Source organism: Gallus gallus, chromosome 7, assembly GCF_016699485.2.
Source record: "Gallus gallus isolate bGalGal1 chromosome 7, bGalGal1.mat.broiler.GRCg7b, whole genome shotgun sequence".
Lineage (NCBI taxonomy): Eukaryota > Metazoa > Chordata > Aves > Galliformes > Phasianidae > Gallus > Gallus gallus.
This window is the reverse complement of record NC_052538.1, coordinates 34,915,310-34,933,100: the sequence shown is the minus strand read 5'-3', so window position 1 is coordinate 34,933,100 and position 17,791 is coordinate 34,915,310. Positions and strand designations below refer to the sequence as shown.

At 45.1% G+C, this 17,791-nt stretch overlaps 1 protein-coding gene across 3 annotated transcripts; it reads left to right on the top strand.

The window, feature by feature from the left end:
* The first annotated feature begins 222 nt into the window (after positions 1–222).
* Positions 223–17,007, top strand: ARL5A (ADP ribosylation factor like GTPase 5A). Of its 3 annotated transcripts, none has more exons than XM_015301617.4 (6): positions 223–551; positions 1,892–1,952; positions 4,672–4,819; positions 5,954–6,037; positions 9,392–9,543; positions 10,055–17,007. In XM_015301617.4, the coding sequence occupies exons 1-6, from the start codon at positions 506–508 to the stop codon at positions 10,101–10,103; spliced, it is 540 nt and encodes a 179-aa protein (XP_015157103.1). In that variant the 5' UTR covers positions 223–505; the 3' UTR covers positions 10,104–17,007. The 3 variants fall into 3 exon arrangements, with proteins under 3 accessions (XP_015157103.1, XP_046800136.1, XP_046800135.1); XM_046944180.1 differs by having other exon boundaries at positions 461–1,167; XM_046944179.1 differs by lacking the exon at positions 223–551 and adding an exon at positions 1,457–1,571.
* The last annotated feature ends 784 nt before the right edge of the window (positions 17,008–17,791 follow it).

Genomic DNA, 17,791 nt, shown 5'->3' with positions numbered 1-17,791 from the left:
CGCGGGGTGCTGAGAGGCACTGAGGGGCACTGTGAGGCACTGAGGTTGCACTGAGAGGAGATGAGGGGCATTAAGAGGCGCTGAGGAGCGCTGAGGAACACTGAGAAGGGCGGGGAGGCACTGAGCTGCAGCCTCGCGCCGGCCGCGCAAGGGGCGTGGTTTTCCAACGGCCGCCGAGGGGCGTGGCCTCCCTTCGCCGGCACGGCGACACCGCCTCCGCGTGCCCTACGGTGGCCGCGAGGAGCGCGGCGCGTTGTGGTGCGGAGCGGTGTCGGCCGGCGGCCTGCGGGAAGGCGCGGCGCGAGGAGCGGAGCGGCGGAGCGCGGGCGGCGGCGATGTCCGTGCGCGGGGGGCGCTCGGCCCGCAGTGCGCAGCGCGAGCAGGCCCGGCGCGGGGGGCCCCTCCCGCAGGCCGGGCGCCGGGCCGGGCCCTGAGGCGGCCGCGGCCACGGGCAGCCCCTGGCGGCGGGTGCGGAGGAGCCGGCGGCGGCCGGAGCGGGCCGAGGATGGGGATCCTCTTCACCAGGATCTGGAGGCTGTTCAACCACCAGGGTGAGCGGCGCGCGGGGCCGGGCCCGTTGGCGCGGGCGGTCGGGGCAGGGCCGGGCCGGGCCCGCCGGCTGCTCCGCGCAGGGCGGCTTTACGGAGCGCTGGGACGCGCACCGGCGCTGCCGGCCGAGGGTGCGGCGCCTTTGGGCTCGCCGTGAGCGAACTCGGCGCCGCGGAGCGTGCCGTGCCTGCCCGGCCGCGTTCCGGTGTTGGCACGGCTGAACCCGGACCGTCTGCGTGGTGGTGGCGTACGAGGCGGCTCCGCAGAACCGCAGCGTGTCGGTAAAATCAGAACCGAGGAACCTCGCTTGCCTGAATGTCTCTTCTATCAGCGATTCCGGCTCCGGGAGCTGAGCTCTGGGGTGCGGAGCCTGGGCGGGCTGCTGGGGGGAAGCATACATCTGGGTGTGCTGGGCACCATCTGGGTGTGCTGGGCAACACCACCTGCAGAACTCGGGTTTCTTCTGTGATGCATAGGAAGGAAGGTGCTAAGCAGGAACGATCAGCAGTTCTGGCACTGAGCTCTGTCAGTGCGTGCTCTGAGTGCTGGAGTAGCTTTCTGTTGTGCCCATTGGTTTGTCTGAAACTAAATTGGGTGAATGAGGGCTGCCAGACATAAGTAGGCAAATCTGCTTTCCGGGTTCCAAGGCTGCTAAAAGGGAAAAAGGACATGGGGCACGGGTGGTGGTGGCTGTATGGTTGGACTTGGTGATCCAGTGGTGACGCACTGAACAGGCTGCCCAAGGAGGCTGTGGATGCCCCATCCCTGCAGGCATTCAAGGCCAGGCTGGATGTGGCTCTGGGCAGCCTGGGCTGCTGGTTGGTGACCCTGCACATAGCAGGGGGTTGGAGCGGAGTGAGCATTGTGGTTCTTTTCAACCTTTTCTGTGGCTCGAGGAGCAGCACTCTGTGTGCTGCAGGGTGTTCCTGCAGGCAGCATTGTTGCTTTTTTAACTGCTGCTCGGAAAGAGATGAAGAAGTTGCTGGCTGTAATAGTAGTATGGCCGTGGAAAGGCACACTTGGTTTGTATGAGCATTCTGGAGAGATGTTATAATTGGGGTAATAGAAAATGCAGTCTGTTATTATCTGCAGGAGTGTAGAAGCTTCAGAAAGGATGCTCCAGCAGCTTAGAGGAGGAAAAAATCCAAATGTGATATCTTAGAAATTGTTCCTTCAGGTGTGCAGACAGGGAATGTGACAGCAGCACAGGCAGACTTAGGCATGGTCTGAAATCCAGCACCAGAGCTACGTGCTGGCTGAGCAGCATGAACCTTGTCTTGTAACGCAGTCATTGTGATAGCAAAGCTAACAATGTGACTTACTGGTTGTATTTTTATTTCAGAGCACAAAGTAATCATTGTTGGTCTGGATAATGCAGGAAAAACTACCATTCTTTATCAATTGTAAGTATGAGCTGCCAGTGATGTTTTATGTGTTTTGAGGTGTGTGTTGTGTGCACTGCTTTGGCTTGTTTTGACTCCTTTCTTTTTACTTGGAGATCACTGTGGAAATTATGGGATAGGTGGCGCTGGGTCAGAGCGTGTGTTCAGAGTTCAGAAATGTCTGTGTTCTGCCTGATGTGTGAGTAAGGTTTTGTTGAGAACTTCTGTTTATCAAATTACATTTCTATTACACTTGATCACAGCTGCCTTTGGTGTCACAGCACAGGTTGTCTGCCAGCTCCATAAAATAGGGTTACACTGAGGGTTAGCCACAGCATAATGCTGCTGTGCTGGTCAGCATGTAACTGACATCATTTGTGAGCTGCAAAGCACCAAAGCCTGACCTCTCCCTGCCTCAGGTTGTGTCCTGCCCACCTTGGTGGCACAGGGAGGGCAGAGCACAGGGCCATGCAGCCAGGTCTGAGCCACCAGCAAGCTTTGAAGCATTGTTTGCTGTTGAGCTGTTTCTGGCTTGTATTTGTCGTACCTCAGCCTTGCTGCTGATTTCCATGGAACCTGCATGGGCTCCGTATCGCTGGTCCTCCGCGCAACTTTGATAAAGGGCTGCAGATCTGTGCCTGGGCTCGGAACCTGCAGGTGGGACAGGCAGCTCAAGGCCTCTCTATAGCAGGAGCAGATTGGCCTTCTCTCACAGCAGTGCTAGGAAGCACTCCTGCTCCAACCCTAAACTTAAAATGTTGCGGGGGTGAATATTTCTTTTGACAAACCATGATTGGCTTTTGCCTTTCTGAAATGCGAAAGTTATGCAGTGTTTCCAGCCGTGTGCAAGCTGTGCAGGAAAAAGTGAGAAGATAAAGATCCTCGTTGTTACCAAACTGAGAGTGAGGAAATATTTTTAATATTAAAGAAGTAATAGAATGAAGTGGAATCTTGTGAAGAGCAGTAACTGTTGCTGCTGAGGACCATCCTTGGTGCGTTACAAAGCTGCCAGTGTCTTTTCACTTCCTCCCCAAATGTCTCATGATTCTTTTCATCTTCTTCTTTCTGCCATCTCAGTGTTTTCTTTTCCCTTTTGTACAGTGGATGGCTGCGTGCCTCCTTTTCCTCTGTACCCTTTTTGGCGTTGCAGGACTTCCCCTTCTCTCTTGTTGAAGGGTGCTGCTCTGGATGGGTCTGATCTGCTCCTCCTGTGTGACTCTTGCTTCAGGAATCTTTGCCCGGTATATTTTTCCTTGTACGGTTTCTCCATGGCAGATAAATGTTCTGAGCAAGAATGAGTGTTTGACGTTTGGAACAAATGGGCAGAGATAACGGCAGCAGTGTCTCAGGGTGCTGACTGGTGCTGGGTGCCGTGGAGGGCTGCAGCACTTTGGAGCAGCGATTCTTCCAGCAGATTGCGGCAGCCCTATGGGCACTTTGTTTCTTTCCATTCTCATCCTCAGCTCTTCCTCCCTCCTCATTGAGTAGGAATTGGCATTTTGTTGTCTAGAAATGCCATGAAGCTCCACGCTAACCTTGTTTCAGTGGGGTGGAGGAAAGAAAATCCACCTATCAAGTTGCACACAGAGAGGTGCCGACAGCACCTCTCAGCCTTTCAGAGTGTGAAAGGCTGCAGGTTCAGCCAGGGAAATGGGAGCTGAGAAATGCCTTTCCCAAGCATTAAAAGAACTCTGCTGAAACCTGGTTGTGAAACGTTAGATCAGCCGGAGGCATCTTGTTACCCATTGTTTTCCTTTTCATTTTACTGTTCTTTCTCCTTCTGATCTTTCTCTTTCTCCTATTTTAGCTTCCCCCAAACTTGTGTGATGAGAAAATACCTTGTCTTGGTGCTAAGACACTGAGTAGCTGGCGTTCCTTCTCACCGTATTAGGCTACCCCTTTATCCCTCAGTTATCCTGGTCAGTAAATAGCCCAGCACTGTTACAAGTCTCAAATTGATGTCTCTATACCTGAAAGCTCTGCTGAAGTGTTAAAAAAAGTGTGTGTGTGTGTATGTATATATATATGTATATATACATAAATGTATATAAAATGAAAAAATATATCATGATTATCAGAAGAAAAAATCTTTAAAAATGGTTGACCTTTTCCTTGAAAGCTGCTTTTGTGATTATTATTGCCTTAACGACAGAGTTGCACTAAGTATCTCTAAAACAATGCATTTCTCAACTTTAATTAACCAGCATTCATCTCCACAATTGAGAGTCCATTTGCTGGACAGAAGGAAGCCTGGACATAAAGTAACTGCAGTGTGAAGGAGCTGTGTGTGTGCTGTCCAACCCTGCGTTTGGTGGAGCTGACTGAGCAGTTGTTTTTCTGCAACCTTGGAATTCTTGTGGCTTAACCATAGTCTTGAAGAAAAGCAACTGCTCCCTTCCATGCTGCATCGTGCCAAAAGCAGCCTGGAAAAACAAGAGCTGGCTGCTTGAAACGCTTTCTGAAGCAAATGCTCCCTCAGCTTTATGGTTTAATTAGTTATAAAATAGTTTTGTTGACAAATGCTCTCTCAGCTTTATAATTTGACTGTTATATAGGTCACCGAATTCTCCTTTATTGTTATTTTTATTCTCTTTCAACTTTGTTCCTGTTTTTGCATTAGGAGTTTTTGCTAGAGTTCCCCCATTAACCTTTCTGCCTTGGAGTAACCATCAGCTTTAGTGTCACAGAAGCAGGTTTAGTGCTGGCTGTGTCTGACAGGGCCGATCTCTTCTCCCTGCAGCTCAATGAATGAAGTGGTGCATACCTCACCTACGATAGGCAGCAATGTGGAAGAGATCGTGGTTAACAACACACGCTTTCTGATGTGGGATATTGGAGGGCAGGAGTCCCTGCGGTCTTCATGGAACACCTACTACACCAACACTGAGGTAAGAGCTGTGGCCGTGCCCTGAGCCTTGTGGTCATGAATGGCTGCTGGGGAAGGAGAGAGCCTACCCGAGGCCTTTGCCAGGCGTGCTCCCAGGGAGCTGCACTAGCTGCACGTTGAGTGTTGTGTAGCTCCTCCAGGGTGCTTGTGTTCTGATTGTGAAGTCATGTTAGCAGGCTGTTGTACAACTCCCTTCTGTACTTTCATAACATACTTAAAAGTAACTTCTTTAAGGACCCTGCATCTGGGGATCCAACAGCCTTGGGCAGGTGTTGCACATCCCTGTGTTTACAGGTTCCTACTGCAGACTGTAGCAGCTGTTTCTCTGTAGCAGGTGCTTCAAAACCTGTGTATCCCCAAAATGAGCGAGGCTGGAAGTCCCAGAAGTTTTCCTCCAACACCAGGAGCTCTGTCTTGCAGGCTCCTATGATCAGTTCACTCAAGCACCCTGAGAGTTTTGAGAACACCTCGGTGACAAAGCTGCAGCACATGTGCTGGAGCTGATTCAAATCATGCTTCAAGTCAAGATTTCCTACGTGATAACAGTTGTGGTTTTGTTGATGTTGTTTTCATTAAAAGGTTAACTTCTTTAGTCTTTGTTTTTCTGTGCTTCACTAGAAGGCACTGTGACACGTATATGCATGTATACTCTTGAAGTGTGACATTTGTTTTATTTTTGTTTTTTTAAACCCCTTAAATGCCTGCTTTCATGTTAGAGCTTGAAACAAAGGGAGGAAGCTGATATACTTCACCTTCTTACGGAAGCAACAAATCATCTGAGCAATCTGTGTGCCACCTCAGTTATGCTAAGCAAAGAATAAAGCCAGATCTGGGATGCTGACAAGTGCTTGATCTCAGAATAAATTTTTCACTTGAAAATGGAGGTCAGAAAAGATGTGTCAGAGCTGCTTTGTATACAAAGCACTGGCTGAACTGCTAGCCATGGCAGTGCTGTGGGTAACCAGCCAGGCTCTGTCTGGGAGAGGTGTGTGTGGGACAAGACAACACCTGAAAATCCCGCTGGCTATCTGAATAATCTGATGGGAGCAATGATCTGTTCTGTGTAAGCACGCGTGGCCGGAAGGAAGTAGTATGTTCTTTGAAAGGCTGACTAATAACTTTTGGCTTTTTGAAGTTTGTAATAGTTGTTGTGGACAGCACAGACAGAGAGAGAATTTCGGTGACTAAAGAAGAACTGTATAAGATGTTAGCACATGAGGTGAGTAGACCCTGTATCTTCTTTGATGTAATGTTTGTGCCTAAGATGTGGATCAGGAAACTGGTCTGTGAGAGCTTTGTTTAAGAATGCCATTTAAGCCTGATGGTGGGAGACAGACCAGAAAGGACACATGGCTCAGCTGAAACCCAGGGCTAATGTTAACTGCCTTGTTCCTGTCTGTGGGCAGTGCTGTCAGACCTGTCTGGTTCCTGCTAGAGGCTCTGTCTTTCGTGAAACTCCCAATACATCTGTGGGAGATCAGTGATTTCATATTAATTTATAAAAGTAACTTTTCAGCTTCTGAGCGCTTCATCAAAACAGAAGTTGGCACTTAGAAATGATGTATATGTTTTTCAGCATAAGAAGACCTGCAGTAGTTGAAGAAGGGTTATTATGCTGTGCCTTTAGTCTTGTTCTTTGTGGCTGGAAGCTTAAGTTGTTAACTCTTCAAAGGAAACCTTTGCAGTAAGAACCAAACAGCAATGTGATGATTGCAGAAATGCAAAATGCGTGACGTAAACTGTTAAAATTCAGGCTGGATGTGGCTCTGGACATCCTGGTCTGGTGGTTGGCAACCCTGCCCACAGCAGGGGGGTTGAAAATGGATGATCCTTGAGGCCCTTTTCAACCCAGGCCATTCTGTGATGCTATGAAAAGGTGTGAGAAAGCTGTAGTAGTTATTCTACATCAGCTTGAACTTAGAGAATGACTATGATTTGCTAACTTGTAAAGACTCTCTTTCAAATTGAGCGCTGTGTTAGGTCTAAAATGGAACTGTTTCTGATTCATAAGTGCTCTCGTACTGTGTAAGTCAAGGAGCAGTGCAGTGTAATGTAAGTTATCTACCCACAAAGTGCTGCAGGACCAGGGGCTGGAGTTTTACTGAATATAAGCTTATATAAGCACAACTTCTGCCGTGATATGTAAGAGCAGCAAATTTAATGCAAATGGGATCTGTTTGTATGAGCTGACACTGAGGACACTGAGCTTCCAAACCTAAAAATGTCAGAATACAAAGATGTGCATAGAATTGATGGCATTGTATCCCAAAATATTCCACCTATATTTAAACTATCACCACTGCTCAGCAGGTGACTGCAGAAAGGCCCAAGACTGCATCTATATATCTATGTATATCTCTGTATATGAATACATATACTTCCTTTGAATGATCATGGTAGTCTAAAGCACTAGAGAAACAACCAAGACCTTTCTTCAGTGTCTCGATGTTTTTTTTCTTCTTTTGTATTTAAATTCAAATAGTATTTAACATGTCACTGAGTTTGTTTCTTAGGAAGGTTGGTGTAATTAGCTGAGAGCCAGAGGACAGGTAATTATTTTCCTGAGAAGTAGGTGTCCTCCCAGAATGTTGTTGTTTTTATGCCATGACCTCGGGGTTTTAGGCAGCTCTTTTGCAGAACTTTATACTGTAAACCTCAGCCAGCGTCCAGCTGATGTGCAGGTTCTAGATAATCTAAACTGCAGCTGCTTCTTCCTCCATGCTCAGTGGCAGCTCAGTAGTCCTTCTTAAGTTCACCTTCTTGAAACAGACCATACTTTGTCTGAAACTTTGCATTCTGTGATGCTCAAAAGGGGTGAATTCTACAAAAGCAACCCTGACTCAAGAGCGAGTCTCCCAGGAAAGCTGGGATGGCAGGGAAGAAGGTGGGCCGGTCTGTCTCATTCTGGTGTTGTGTAAACTTGTATAGGCTTGGCTGCTGCAAGGTCCTGCTGCTGTGGGTTTCGTTTCTCTCCTTCAGGGCTATCCTTGTGCTAGCAGTGTGGGTCTGTGGCTGGCTGTGGGGTTTTGGTTTCGCTAGCTCAGGTCACTGCGTGGTGACTGCTCAGCCAGCTGGGCGAAGCCTGTTGTGTAAGCAGAGGGCAGCAGCAGTCCCAGACCTGCACCTTCTGCCTGCCTGGTTGTGGCAGAGCACTGCATGCAGCACAGGGACCGTTGCCATCAAGTCTGCTGCTGTCATCATTAGAATTTCTCAGCTGTACTATTTAGTCTGTTGCAGTAGATAAACAAAATCTGCATCTTCTGTTTCATAATCTGCAAATGAGGGTGCGGAAGCTGTTAATGAACTGTATTTGAAATGAAGGAAGTTTGAAACTCCAAGCAATATGAATGCCCTTGCTTCATGCTGGGAGGCTGCTTCTACACCCAGAGCACACATCTAACAGGAGGTGTGCCTGTTGTCCTGCAGCAGGTTGTTGTCACTATATTCTGCTGACCCTGTAGGTGCTACGGTACTTGAACAATTATTCATATAACCTGAAATGGAAATCAAATACGTACATAGAATAGATGTTCCTTGCAGTCTTTGAAAAGTTTTCATTTTTGCTGACTAGTTCAGTTGGATTTTCTTGCTAAGGTAAAATTGACTTGCCCAGATCAGTTCCAGCTATTTTCTGAACCAGAGGATCTCCTGGGAATTAATGTTACTGCTTGTAAAAGTTAGTGTGCCTTGTAGCCATCTAAGTGAATGGCTTTCTGGGAAGACCTCCTTACTTTCAGAGGGCACGTTTTCAATAGTATCTGTCTGTACTAATGTAATCCAAAGCAGCTTCAGGTAAAGCAAACTTGAGTTGCCTAGAGTTGCTCTTCTCTAAATGGTTAGAACCGATGTTTTGAATATTTTAGAGCCCTGTCAAGGCAATTATTGTAGTGTGCTTGTTCATTTAGATGCCTATGCTTTGATTCTAAAGTAGTGTAAATGGTGATGTTCCACAAACGATGAACGTCTTATAAATGAAACGTTACTGCAGCTTGCTTTACACTGTCGGGGCAGTCTCAGTGCTGCTTAATAGGTGGGATTTCTGTGGCAGAGGATGGCTGGGCAAGGCTTTTCCAGTGCTGGAGAACTACTGGAGTGTTGGTTCTGTGTAAGAACTATGGCACAAACTGCTGATTTGGCACTAAAATCAATCTCATGGTGTGCATGTATGTGAAAATGTGGTATGTGTCAAAGCATGGTGTGTGTAAAAGCCAGGCACAGGGAGGGAGAGCAGCTGCTTCAGATATACAGGCTGGAGTGCTCTGTAAGGGAGGGCTAAAGCAGAAGACCTTGACTCTGAAACAGGTGGGTGATGTAACTGCACGTACTGTGCTCAGGACAGATGCAGGGTGCCCTGATCCTCATGGAGGACAACAGAACGGCGTTGGTAGTTTTAGGCAAAAATTGGACATCTGATCAACAAGATCAAAATATTTTCTTTTCAGAAGTTAAATGCTGATGAGCCTGCAGCACTTATGAGTTTTTTTTGCTTGGGCTTACAGCTGACTAGTTTGCTGTCACATCTTTTGTCTCCAAAGGCAGATTTGTGATAGTCTTTTTTCTTCTTTCCCCCAAGGACTTGAAGAAAGCAGGTTTGCTGATCTTTGCTAACAAGCAAGATGTTAAAGAGTGTATGACGGTGGCTGAAATCTCTCAGTTTCTGAAGCTGACTTCAATTAAGGATCACCAGTGGCACATTCAGGCGTGCTGTGCTCTAACCGGAGAGGGGTAAGAGTTATCCTCTGTAGGAGGGCAGTCTTGAATGATTTTGTTATTTTTACTGCGGTAGTCAATTCTAACACATTGCTCCCCTTTCAGTGATAATGCTCTACTTACTGTGTTCTGAATGCAAAAACTTGACATAGGAACTCAGAGATCTGATAACCAACATTTACAGGAAACTTGCTGTCTTGACTCTCAGAAGTGTAGTTTCAGGTGATTGAGGCCTAATGAAGATGGATGTAGGAACAACCTAACATTTTTCATTAGTCTATTAAGAGTAATCGTAATTAGAGATAACTTCAGCATACGCCTGTAAGAGCTGAAGTCTTCTACACGTAGATGGCATAGTAAGACATGAAAAGAGTGAATTGTTTCTGGAAATGCTGCCTTCAGTCAGAATTAGAGTTCCTGAGGAGAACTGAATTGTTCATATAAATTGGTGCTGTGGAATTAATCATCTTTGAAGTTACCCTGAGGAGTGCACCTATTCCTTACAAATTCTCTCTCTTGTTTACAGACTCTGCCAAGGACTCGAATGGATGATGTCAAGGCTAAAGATCAGATGATTTTTAATGACCCCTTTGCACAGACATTGCTTTAAAAAAAAAAAGCTGTACCCGTGGTTACCCTCACAGTGGCAGAATTGCTGGGTTAGGTGTATTTATAATGAACTGATTTCAACTTTATTTTCTACGTAGATACACACACATACACACGTATATAAATTCAGACCGTTCAGCAAAAAGAAAGATGCAGTTGATGGCTCAATTTGTTTTCCTGGTTGTTTTCCTCTGGAGATGCGTGTGAAAGCAGTGATCAGCCTTCCTTCCAAGATACAGCCACTGAGAACAGTCTGATGCTGAGTGTGGTGAAGATGAAGCAAGAGAAAGAAGTTATGCTTTGGGGTTTCATTATTACATTGTAGTCCTCTCTAGTCAAAGATGTGGCTTCGTTAATTTCAGTAAATTAGCAAACAAATCAATGGCATAGATATCAACTTTCCAGTATTTTTAAAGTTACTGATGTTACAAATGCAAAACTATTTTCCTGTATGTGTACTGTACATATTTGTGTATATTTATACCTCAATTTTAGGTTAATTACAATCTGTTCAGACCAGTGTGTAAAGCTGAATCAGTATGTTAACAGCAGTACTAATATTTGACTTTGCCAACGTGTCACAACTTCTTTTCCTTCGTTTTCTGTGTGGCTGTAACATCCATCAGACAGTTGGCTCGCCACAACTTTATAAAGCAAGTTCTCTCTTAAGAAAACTGCTTGTTTTTCACATGATTTTTCAGTTTGATTTTTTCATGGTGGGTTGGGGCATACAGATTCACCATCCAATTACAGTATCAGCAAACAGTAAAAATTTGCCAAAGAGTTTTGAAACAAATTTTCTTTTGATCACCATTGGATTAGATGATTCCAAAAAGTGCGTGTCACGATGTTCTATGCTACTGCTTTACTTTTTTGGCAGCACGTGTTCATTTGTGATTCAAGGCTTGTAGAAGTACCTTTAGCTCTCAGAAAGGGAAAAAGTCTGTTGTTTTTTTTTTTTCCTTCCTTAACCAAAGAGGAGAGACAAAAGTATGTTTAAAAGTCCCACTGGAATCGTACAAAACTAGATGTATGTTGTAGTGTTTTTCAGAGGAAGAGGTACAGTTCTTTGATAGCATCAAATTATATATATCTATATGCAGTGGTTGGAACTGGGATGGGGAAGGGGAGTGAAGTAGAAGACACTACTTGAAAAGCTGTGAGTGACCCCTTGATCATGTTCCCACAGAAGTTCCAGGGCAGCACTTCCTGTGAATATAACTCCCTTGCACGGTCCCCAGGTGAGTTCTAAGAAAGTGTCAAACACTGTGATTGTCTTTTCTTCCTGTAGTGTTTCATGGGTTGGTGGTTCCGTATGGAGGCTCAGAGTTACTGTGTTAAAGGATACAGGCTCTTCAGTGGGACTGCAGTCGGATGATCTGAAATATTACCAGTGTTGTAAAAGGATATGTAGCCTTAATTGCAGGCTTTTATGTTGGGGTTGTGTGTTGGAAGAGTATAGTAAAATGAAATAAAACTTTGTTTAAAACACCCTTCCCTTTCTTAGCTCATACAACTGATGAGGATGGAAAAGACATTTTAAAGAACAGGCTTGAATTGAACTTTCTAATGTGCTCATCTTTGGTTATGGGGTAATGTAGTCAGTGCACCTGCTCTGCCGTTTGCCTGCCTCCCTGGGGATCGTGTTGTGAATGTATGGGAAAAGAAGGGAGGCCATTTCAAAGGTCTGTATTTAACAAAGGCAGGTAAAGAATTTAACTTCTTAATGTATTTCTGCTATCTCTTTATGATGCTCACTGGCTCGGAAACCTGCTGTCTTTGTTAAGCATTTTAACATGTACATGCATATATTTCTGGTGCATGCACATAGGTATTGGTGTGTAACTGGTGTGTTGCAAAATGTACAAACGTTTGAAGAAATAACAATTTAATGCAAAGATGACTTTCGCAGTTTATCTGATGGTATCTTTGAGAACCAAGCTCTGTGCACTCTTGCCTATAAAATGGAAGCGTACATATTCTAGTCCTAAAGAAAAAGCAGACATGCTTATAAACCTACGTGTCTGGTTTTTGAGTCTTCTGTCTTCCCTTTCATGCCTTCAAAATATTTTGCTTTAGTGTTTTTCAGTACTGTACACTGTTGCCTGAATCTGTAAAGGTTGTGTGTTGGTTTTTCTGTTGGTTTTCTAAGACAAGAAGTTCTTCCTGTTAACAGAGGAGATATCATGGAGCAGTTTCAGTCTGGGTACTTCTTGATGGAATTTGCTGCTGACTCCTTCACTTAAATCAGTAGGACAGTGTCCAGATAATGAAAGCATGGTATTTTTTTCCAGATGTAGCATATGTTGCAACCAGACATCTTATATTTACATTGACTCTCCTTCTCCCCTCAGTATCCTGGCCACTGCCACTTTGTGTGCCCGCAAAGGTACTGCATGGTTTGCTTCATCTCTGTCTCGTAAGTGGCAGCTGACCCCAGCAGGGAGCTGAGAGTAACTGCACACATGAGGTCTGCTTATTAAAACAGTGTCTGGTGTCCTTAAGAGCTTGTAATCTGAAAAGTAAGTAGTTGTCTGCATGTTGGATGGCAAACAGTACAGCCTTAACCCAGCTATGGAAGCGTCTAATAGATCACATAGAATCATGAGGCTTCTTTTCTATCTCTTTCTTGCATTCAGAGGAAAGGTTTGCTGTTCATTAGCTACAATACAGTGGTGGCAGTGCCTACTGAAGCATCACACGCCTATAGCATTCTTCAGCAGTGCTCAGGAAGCAAAGGCAGATGTGCCTTCCTTGTACGTGCTAGGTTTGCAGTCTGTAAGGAGGACGGGTTGATGTAGCAGCTGGGCAGCAGTTATCACCTCTTTGTGAGCAGAGGGGACTCTCCAGGTTCTCACACACCCAGCAGTGGTTGTGATCTCACTGAAAGCTCAGCAAAACTAATGAAAGCAAAGGGCTGCCTCCCACTGCCACAGGGAAAGACTCTGTGGGAACATCTGTCTGCCAGAAGGCTCCTCAAGAGAACAGGTCTATGTACTCACATTCTGAGGAGAAAAACATGAGGTGGCTGTGCATGTGTGTACCCTCACAATAACGTTCTAGCTGTGATGGTCTTTTCCTATGCATGCTGCCTTTCGAGTAATGTTAAAAATATTTTTCAAGTTAGTCATGAAATAGAAGGAGTCCTTAAATTTGGTCATGGAGGAGAAGAGCAGCCAAACTCCTGAACTCACAGAAGCCCTTTTCATGCACTTCTTGTTTACAGCGGTTTTCTTTTCCCTGGGGGACCGTTCAGGGCTTTCTGCACAGCTCTGCTCATAGCAAAGCAAGTTGACTTTTCGTCTCTGCTGCATACGGTTTCTCACAGTTATTTTTTGGAAGAAATTGTCCTAATGAGTTGTGACCTTGATTTGTGTTGCATCTGTTTCCCCCTTCTGCACTGCATTGAATTGCTTTCCCTTTGTTCTTCATCCCTAGGATATTTCACAGAAAGTGGCAGGTGTCTTTTAAAAAGGTTGTTGAGGTTTGTGCTATAGAACAGCGCCTTACCAGCAAACAGAACAGCAGTGCAGCATGTTTCAGTGTTCGAGCAGCAAGGTGGTACTTTTGGTTTAGCACAGGATAAAGTTGGTGTGTTGGCTGTACTCAGTGTTCCTCCTGTGAGCTGAAAATCACACAGGTTTTTAATTGCGAGGCAAGGTGGGAAATCCTCCCGGAGATCTGCTCGGCCTCCCTTTTAAAATTCCTTTTTTTTTCTATTTCAGGGAGGGTTACTGTCTTCCTATGCATGAAATGGTGTGTCCCTAAATGTGTGTTCGGGTGTGAATGCTGATGGCTGATAGGCACCTACTACAGTCTATGCAGCCCAAGTGCCTACAACTCACGTACTGATCAGTTTTTTCTTTATGTGCTCAATTTTCCATTCACCTTAAAATAGGTACATATCTATGAAAGTTTGTGGATGAGTGTTCTTCCCCTTCCTGTGCCCCACTTTTGTCCTGGTTGGTGTTACATTTTCGTTCTTGAAGCTTTCTGTCCTCTATATTCCATGCACTCTGTTTATCACCTGGCTAGCTTTCTGTGTGAAAGGAGGTGATCCATTTATCTGTGTATCAGATCTTTCTTCAAAGAACTGAGTTGAAATAAATTAATCCAAGCATACTTGGTCTTGTAAACCTCCTTATTTGAGTAGTTCTTTTTAACTGGCTAATGAAACATGAACTTTGCTACTGTCAGACTAATTATGTCTGCCAAGAAGTTTCTCAGCTAATTCAAATGAATGTAGTATTAAACTTTTAAAGGGTGCATCATGGAGCATTATGGGATAAGAACGATGTGACGTTGTGAAGAATGGCCCTAAGAAAGGACAGTGTCTGTGCACATAGTCCTGGTGTTTGATAAGGCGGTGCAGTGAGCATGCTAAATGCAGACAGTGAGGAAATAAGTGGTTGCCACTGACTTGTTTTGCATTGTTGCTTAGAATCATAAGCAGTAGTGGTGTCCTTGCCTTACCAGGGTTTCACTGGTTAACTTTTCTATTGTACAGAAAGCGTGCTGGAAATTCACGTGAGACAGTGGTCGTTCTTTATAAGAGGATCATCCCCACATACCGCCCTCTGTCCTTTCAGGCCAGATTTCTTCTGAGCAGAGGCACAAGTTGGGTGTTTGCGTTGTTGGTTTTTTTAAGCTTTCCTTATTTGTGAAATTGGAAGACTTTGCTGCTGCTGAAATAATACAGAAAATGCTGCTTTCCCTTGAAGCTGTAATTGATTCTTTGCAAATCATCACCAGCTCAGTGTTACTCTTGTCTGAATGTTTCCTGTATCAAGCACCATGGAGGGCAGAAGAGTCTCCTGCTACAAAGAGAAGATGTGCTCTTCTGCTAAGAGAAACAAACTTGGATTGGAAAGGCTGATAAATGCAGGAGCTGTGTGATAGAGGAGGGGTGTGTGAGCCGGGTCAGACTGTGTCCGCAGAGCTCAGTCTGAGTGTTTCCAGCATGCCCTCCCCTGCTGTTACTGTGTGCTTTGCCAAAACCTTTTGTCTTGCAGGCTGTGAGTGATGTGGTTGCATTCTATTCTATTCTCACAGGGTTTTTGAATTTTAGTTTTTATTGTGAAGTTTCCTCCATACAGGTATGTATTAATGATGTTTCCAGGATCATATTTTGGTTCCCCCTTTACCTCTTTCTGTCGTTCCTGGCTTGTAAAACGCAGTGTGAGTGGAGTTGGAAGGAGCTCATCTTGTTCTTGTAGCTCTTGTTTGAACGGGTGAGACACACAGATTTGCCCTTAATTGCTGGAGGGGCACACGCAGGTCAGAGGCTGTGCACAATCACACATACACATTAATTTATAACCTCACAACTGCCATCCTTGGAAAAACTATTACTCCTCACTGTTCTAAGGTGAAAACACCGGTCAAAATTTTACTGTTTGCATTATACCTTTTGCATGTGTGGTAGGGAAACTTCTCAGAGCAAATGTATGATTTCCCACACGGTTATAAGGGTTTGTCCAGGCATAACGTGGCATGGGGAACTGTTTGGCAAAGCTGTGGTGATGGGGTTTATGCTGGGAGGTCAGTTGGTAAGAATTGCATCTGCTGGTTTTAAATAGAAAGGAAAATGGAATTAACGGTGGGATGTTCTTTTCCTTTAGAAAATACTGAGTTGTAGTGGTGTGTCCACGTGTTGCACGCTGGTAGTGCAGCCCTGCGAGTGCTGGGGTTACAGGTAACTGCTTAGAAAGCACATGGGATGAAATTGAAGCTGCTTTAAGAAGAAAAAAGGCATGTGGCTGCTCCAAAGGTATGCTGGTGGTCAGCGCTGGAGCTGGAATTCAATCTTGTTCTGTGGGTGTTAATTTTGGACTTGTTGCTCTATTTCTGTCTGCACAGTACTTGTAGCCGTGTGGTGATAATCTCTCAGATAACAGTACTGCACAGACAGGTGTTCCCCGAGCTTAGAGACGTACAGTAACTGTGTGCAGCCTCCGCTACGATGGCATGATGGACGGCAGAGTGCTTTCCTCTGCTGTTCTTCTGCCTGCTGTCTGATGTGAGTCTACAGATTGCTGTGTTAGGCCAGAAAAATACACACAGAAGTATTTTGGAAGGGTTTTATTCCTGTGTGTTGTTGGAGTTCAGTACCTTCATTCCTGCGCACAAACATGGTTTGCTACCGCTGAACTCCAATCACTTCACCTCTGCAGCCAACAGCTGAGCGTCCCGCATAGAGCACAGCTGCTGCAGTGAGCCTTGCCTTAGTCAGTAACATCTTCCGTAAGGGCATGGAGTTGGTCTTCTTGAAAGAAAAATACTGTGTTACTTTTTGGCTTTATTTTTCTTGACTGTGTGAATGCTGAAGACTGCTGTGTTCTCTTTAATTGTCTTTAAGTTAAAACATACTTACTGTTGGATCCTGTTAGCACTTCTAAAAGTACAAGTCACGTCCTTACTGCTATTGCACAGTGGACTTTGATTTTTTCCCAAGTATTTAATACAGTTCTTCAACATGCTGTTGAATTAGATGCAAAAGTACAGGATCATTAACATCTTGGGAGCCACTACTTGTTACTAGCCTTGTTCTGTCTTGCTTTTTGCCTCGTTTTTCAGAACTGGAAGGCATTTTTTTCCAGGTGTGTGTGTATATATGTATGTAGGCAAACTGTTGGGGTCATGCAAAGTGATGCAGGTCTTGGAATAGCAACATTTTCTCTGATTTCTTTGTACATAAATAAAGACGTAGTATGAATACAGGTACTGCTGAAGACTTGCCTTTGAGGTCCTTGTACTGCTGAATTCCGAGAGGCGCCCCATTGTAACCTGTATGTATAGCTTTAAAACATGAATTGATGGATGCATATTAGAGCTGTATAAACAACTAATAAACATTATTGTTTGTATTAAGATGGGTAACTTACCTCTTCATTTTAGATTACCCATAGCATTTTCAGAGCAGGTTGGACAATTTTTTTTCTCTGTGTGTGTATATATGTATGTAAGTGTTCATGTATGTGTGTATGTCTACATGAAGGCTTTAGAACTTGGTGCAGCACAGGATGTGGCACAGCCTGCAGAGCTGCTGCTGTTGGCAGCAGTAGGTGAGCATTGCTTTAACACCACGGATAGCCATTTGGGCATGTCTGATCCCACCTGCTCTACGCTGCTGGCCGGGAGCTCAGAGCTTGCACAGTCTCCTTTTCAGACGCACCATAACCTCCCAGCAGGAAGCCCTGCTGCAGTATGCCCTGCATTGGGGGGAAGGAGGTGCCGTGGGCTGTCCTGTGGGACAGAAGTGAGTGCTGGCTGGCCTGGTGTGTCGAGTGAGCATCCTCCCTGTGAGCCTGTGCGTGTCAGTAAGTGTGCCCTTACTATTGCACAGTACAGGATTTTCTTGTGCCTTTGGAAAGTACTTGGTTGTAAATCCAATTGCTTTGTAGATCGACAAGTGTTTATTTTTGAAAGGCTTTAAACAGTGTTTTAACAATGTATTGGAGCACCAGGTGCCCCTGTTGGTTGCTGATTGCTGTAAGCAGTGTGCTCCTGTCAGTAGGCAGTGGACAAACCCAAATCTCATTGCTCCAGGGTGCTACAGGTGCTGTAATATTTACACTGTAGTAAGTAGCAAAGCTGATAAATGAAGTCTTGGACTTGATGCATGGATTTTCATAAGAACTTCTGAGATCTTATT

Coding starts and splice junctions, on each gene's coding strand:
- ARL5A (XM_046944179.1), top strand. CDS start 1,520: ATGAAGAAGTTGCTGGCTGTAATAGTAGTATGGCCGTGGAAAGGCACA. Junction 6,038..9,391: donor ATAAGATGTTAGCACATGAG/GTGAGTAGACCC, acceptor CTTTCCCCCAAG/GACTTGAAGAAAGCAGGTTT. Junction 9,544..10,054: donor TGTGCTCTAACCGGAGAGGG/GTAAGAGTTATC, acceptor TCTTGTTTACAG/ACTCTGCCAAGGACTCGAAT.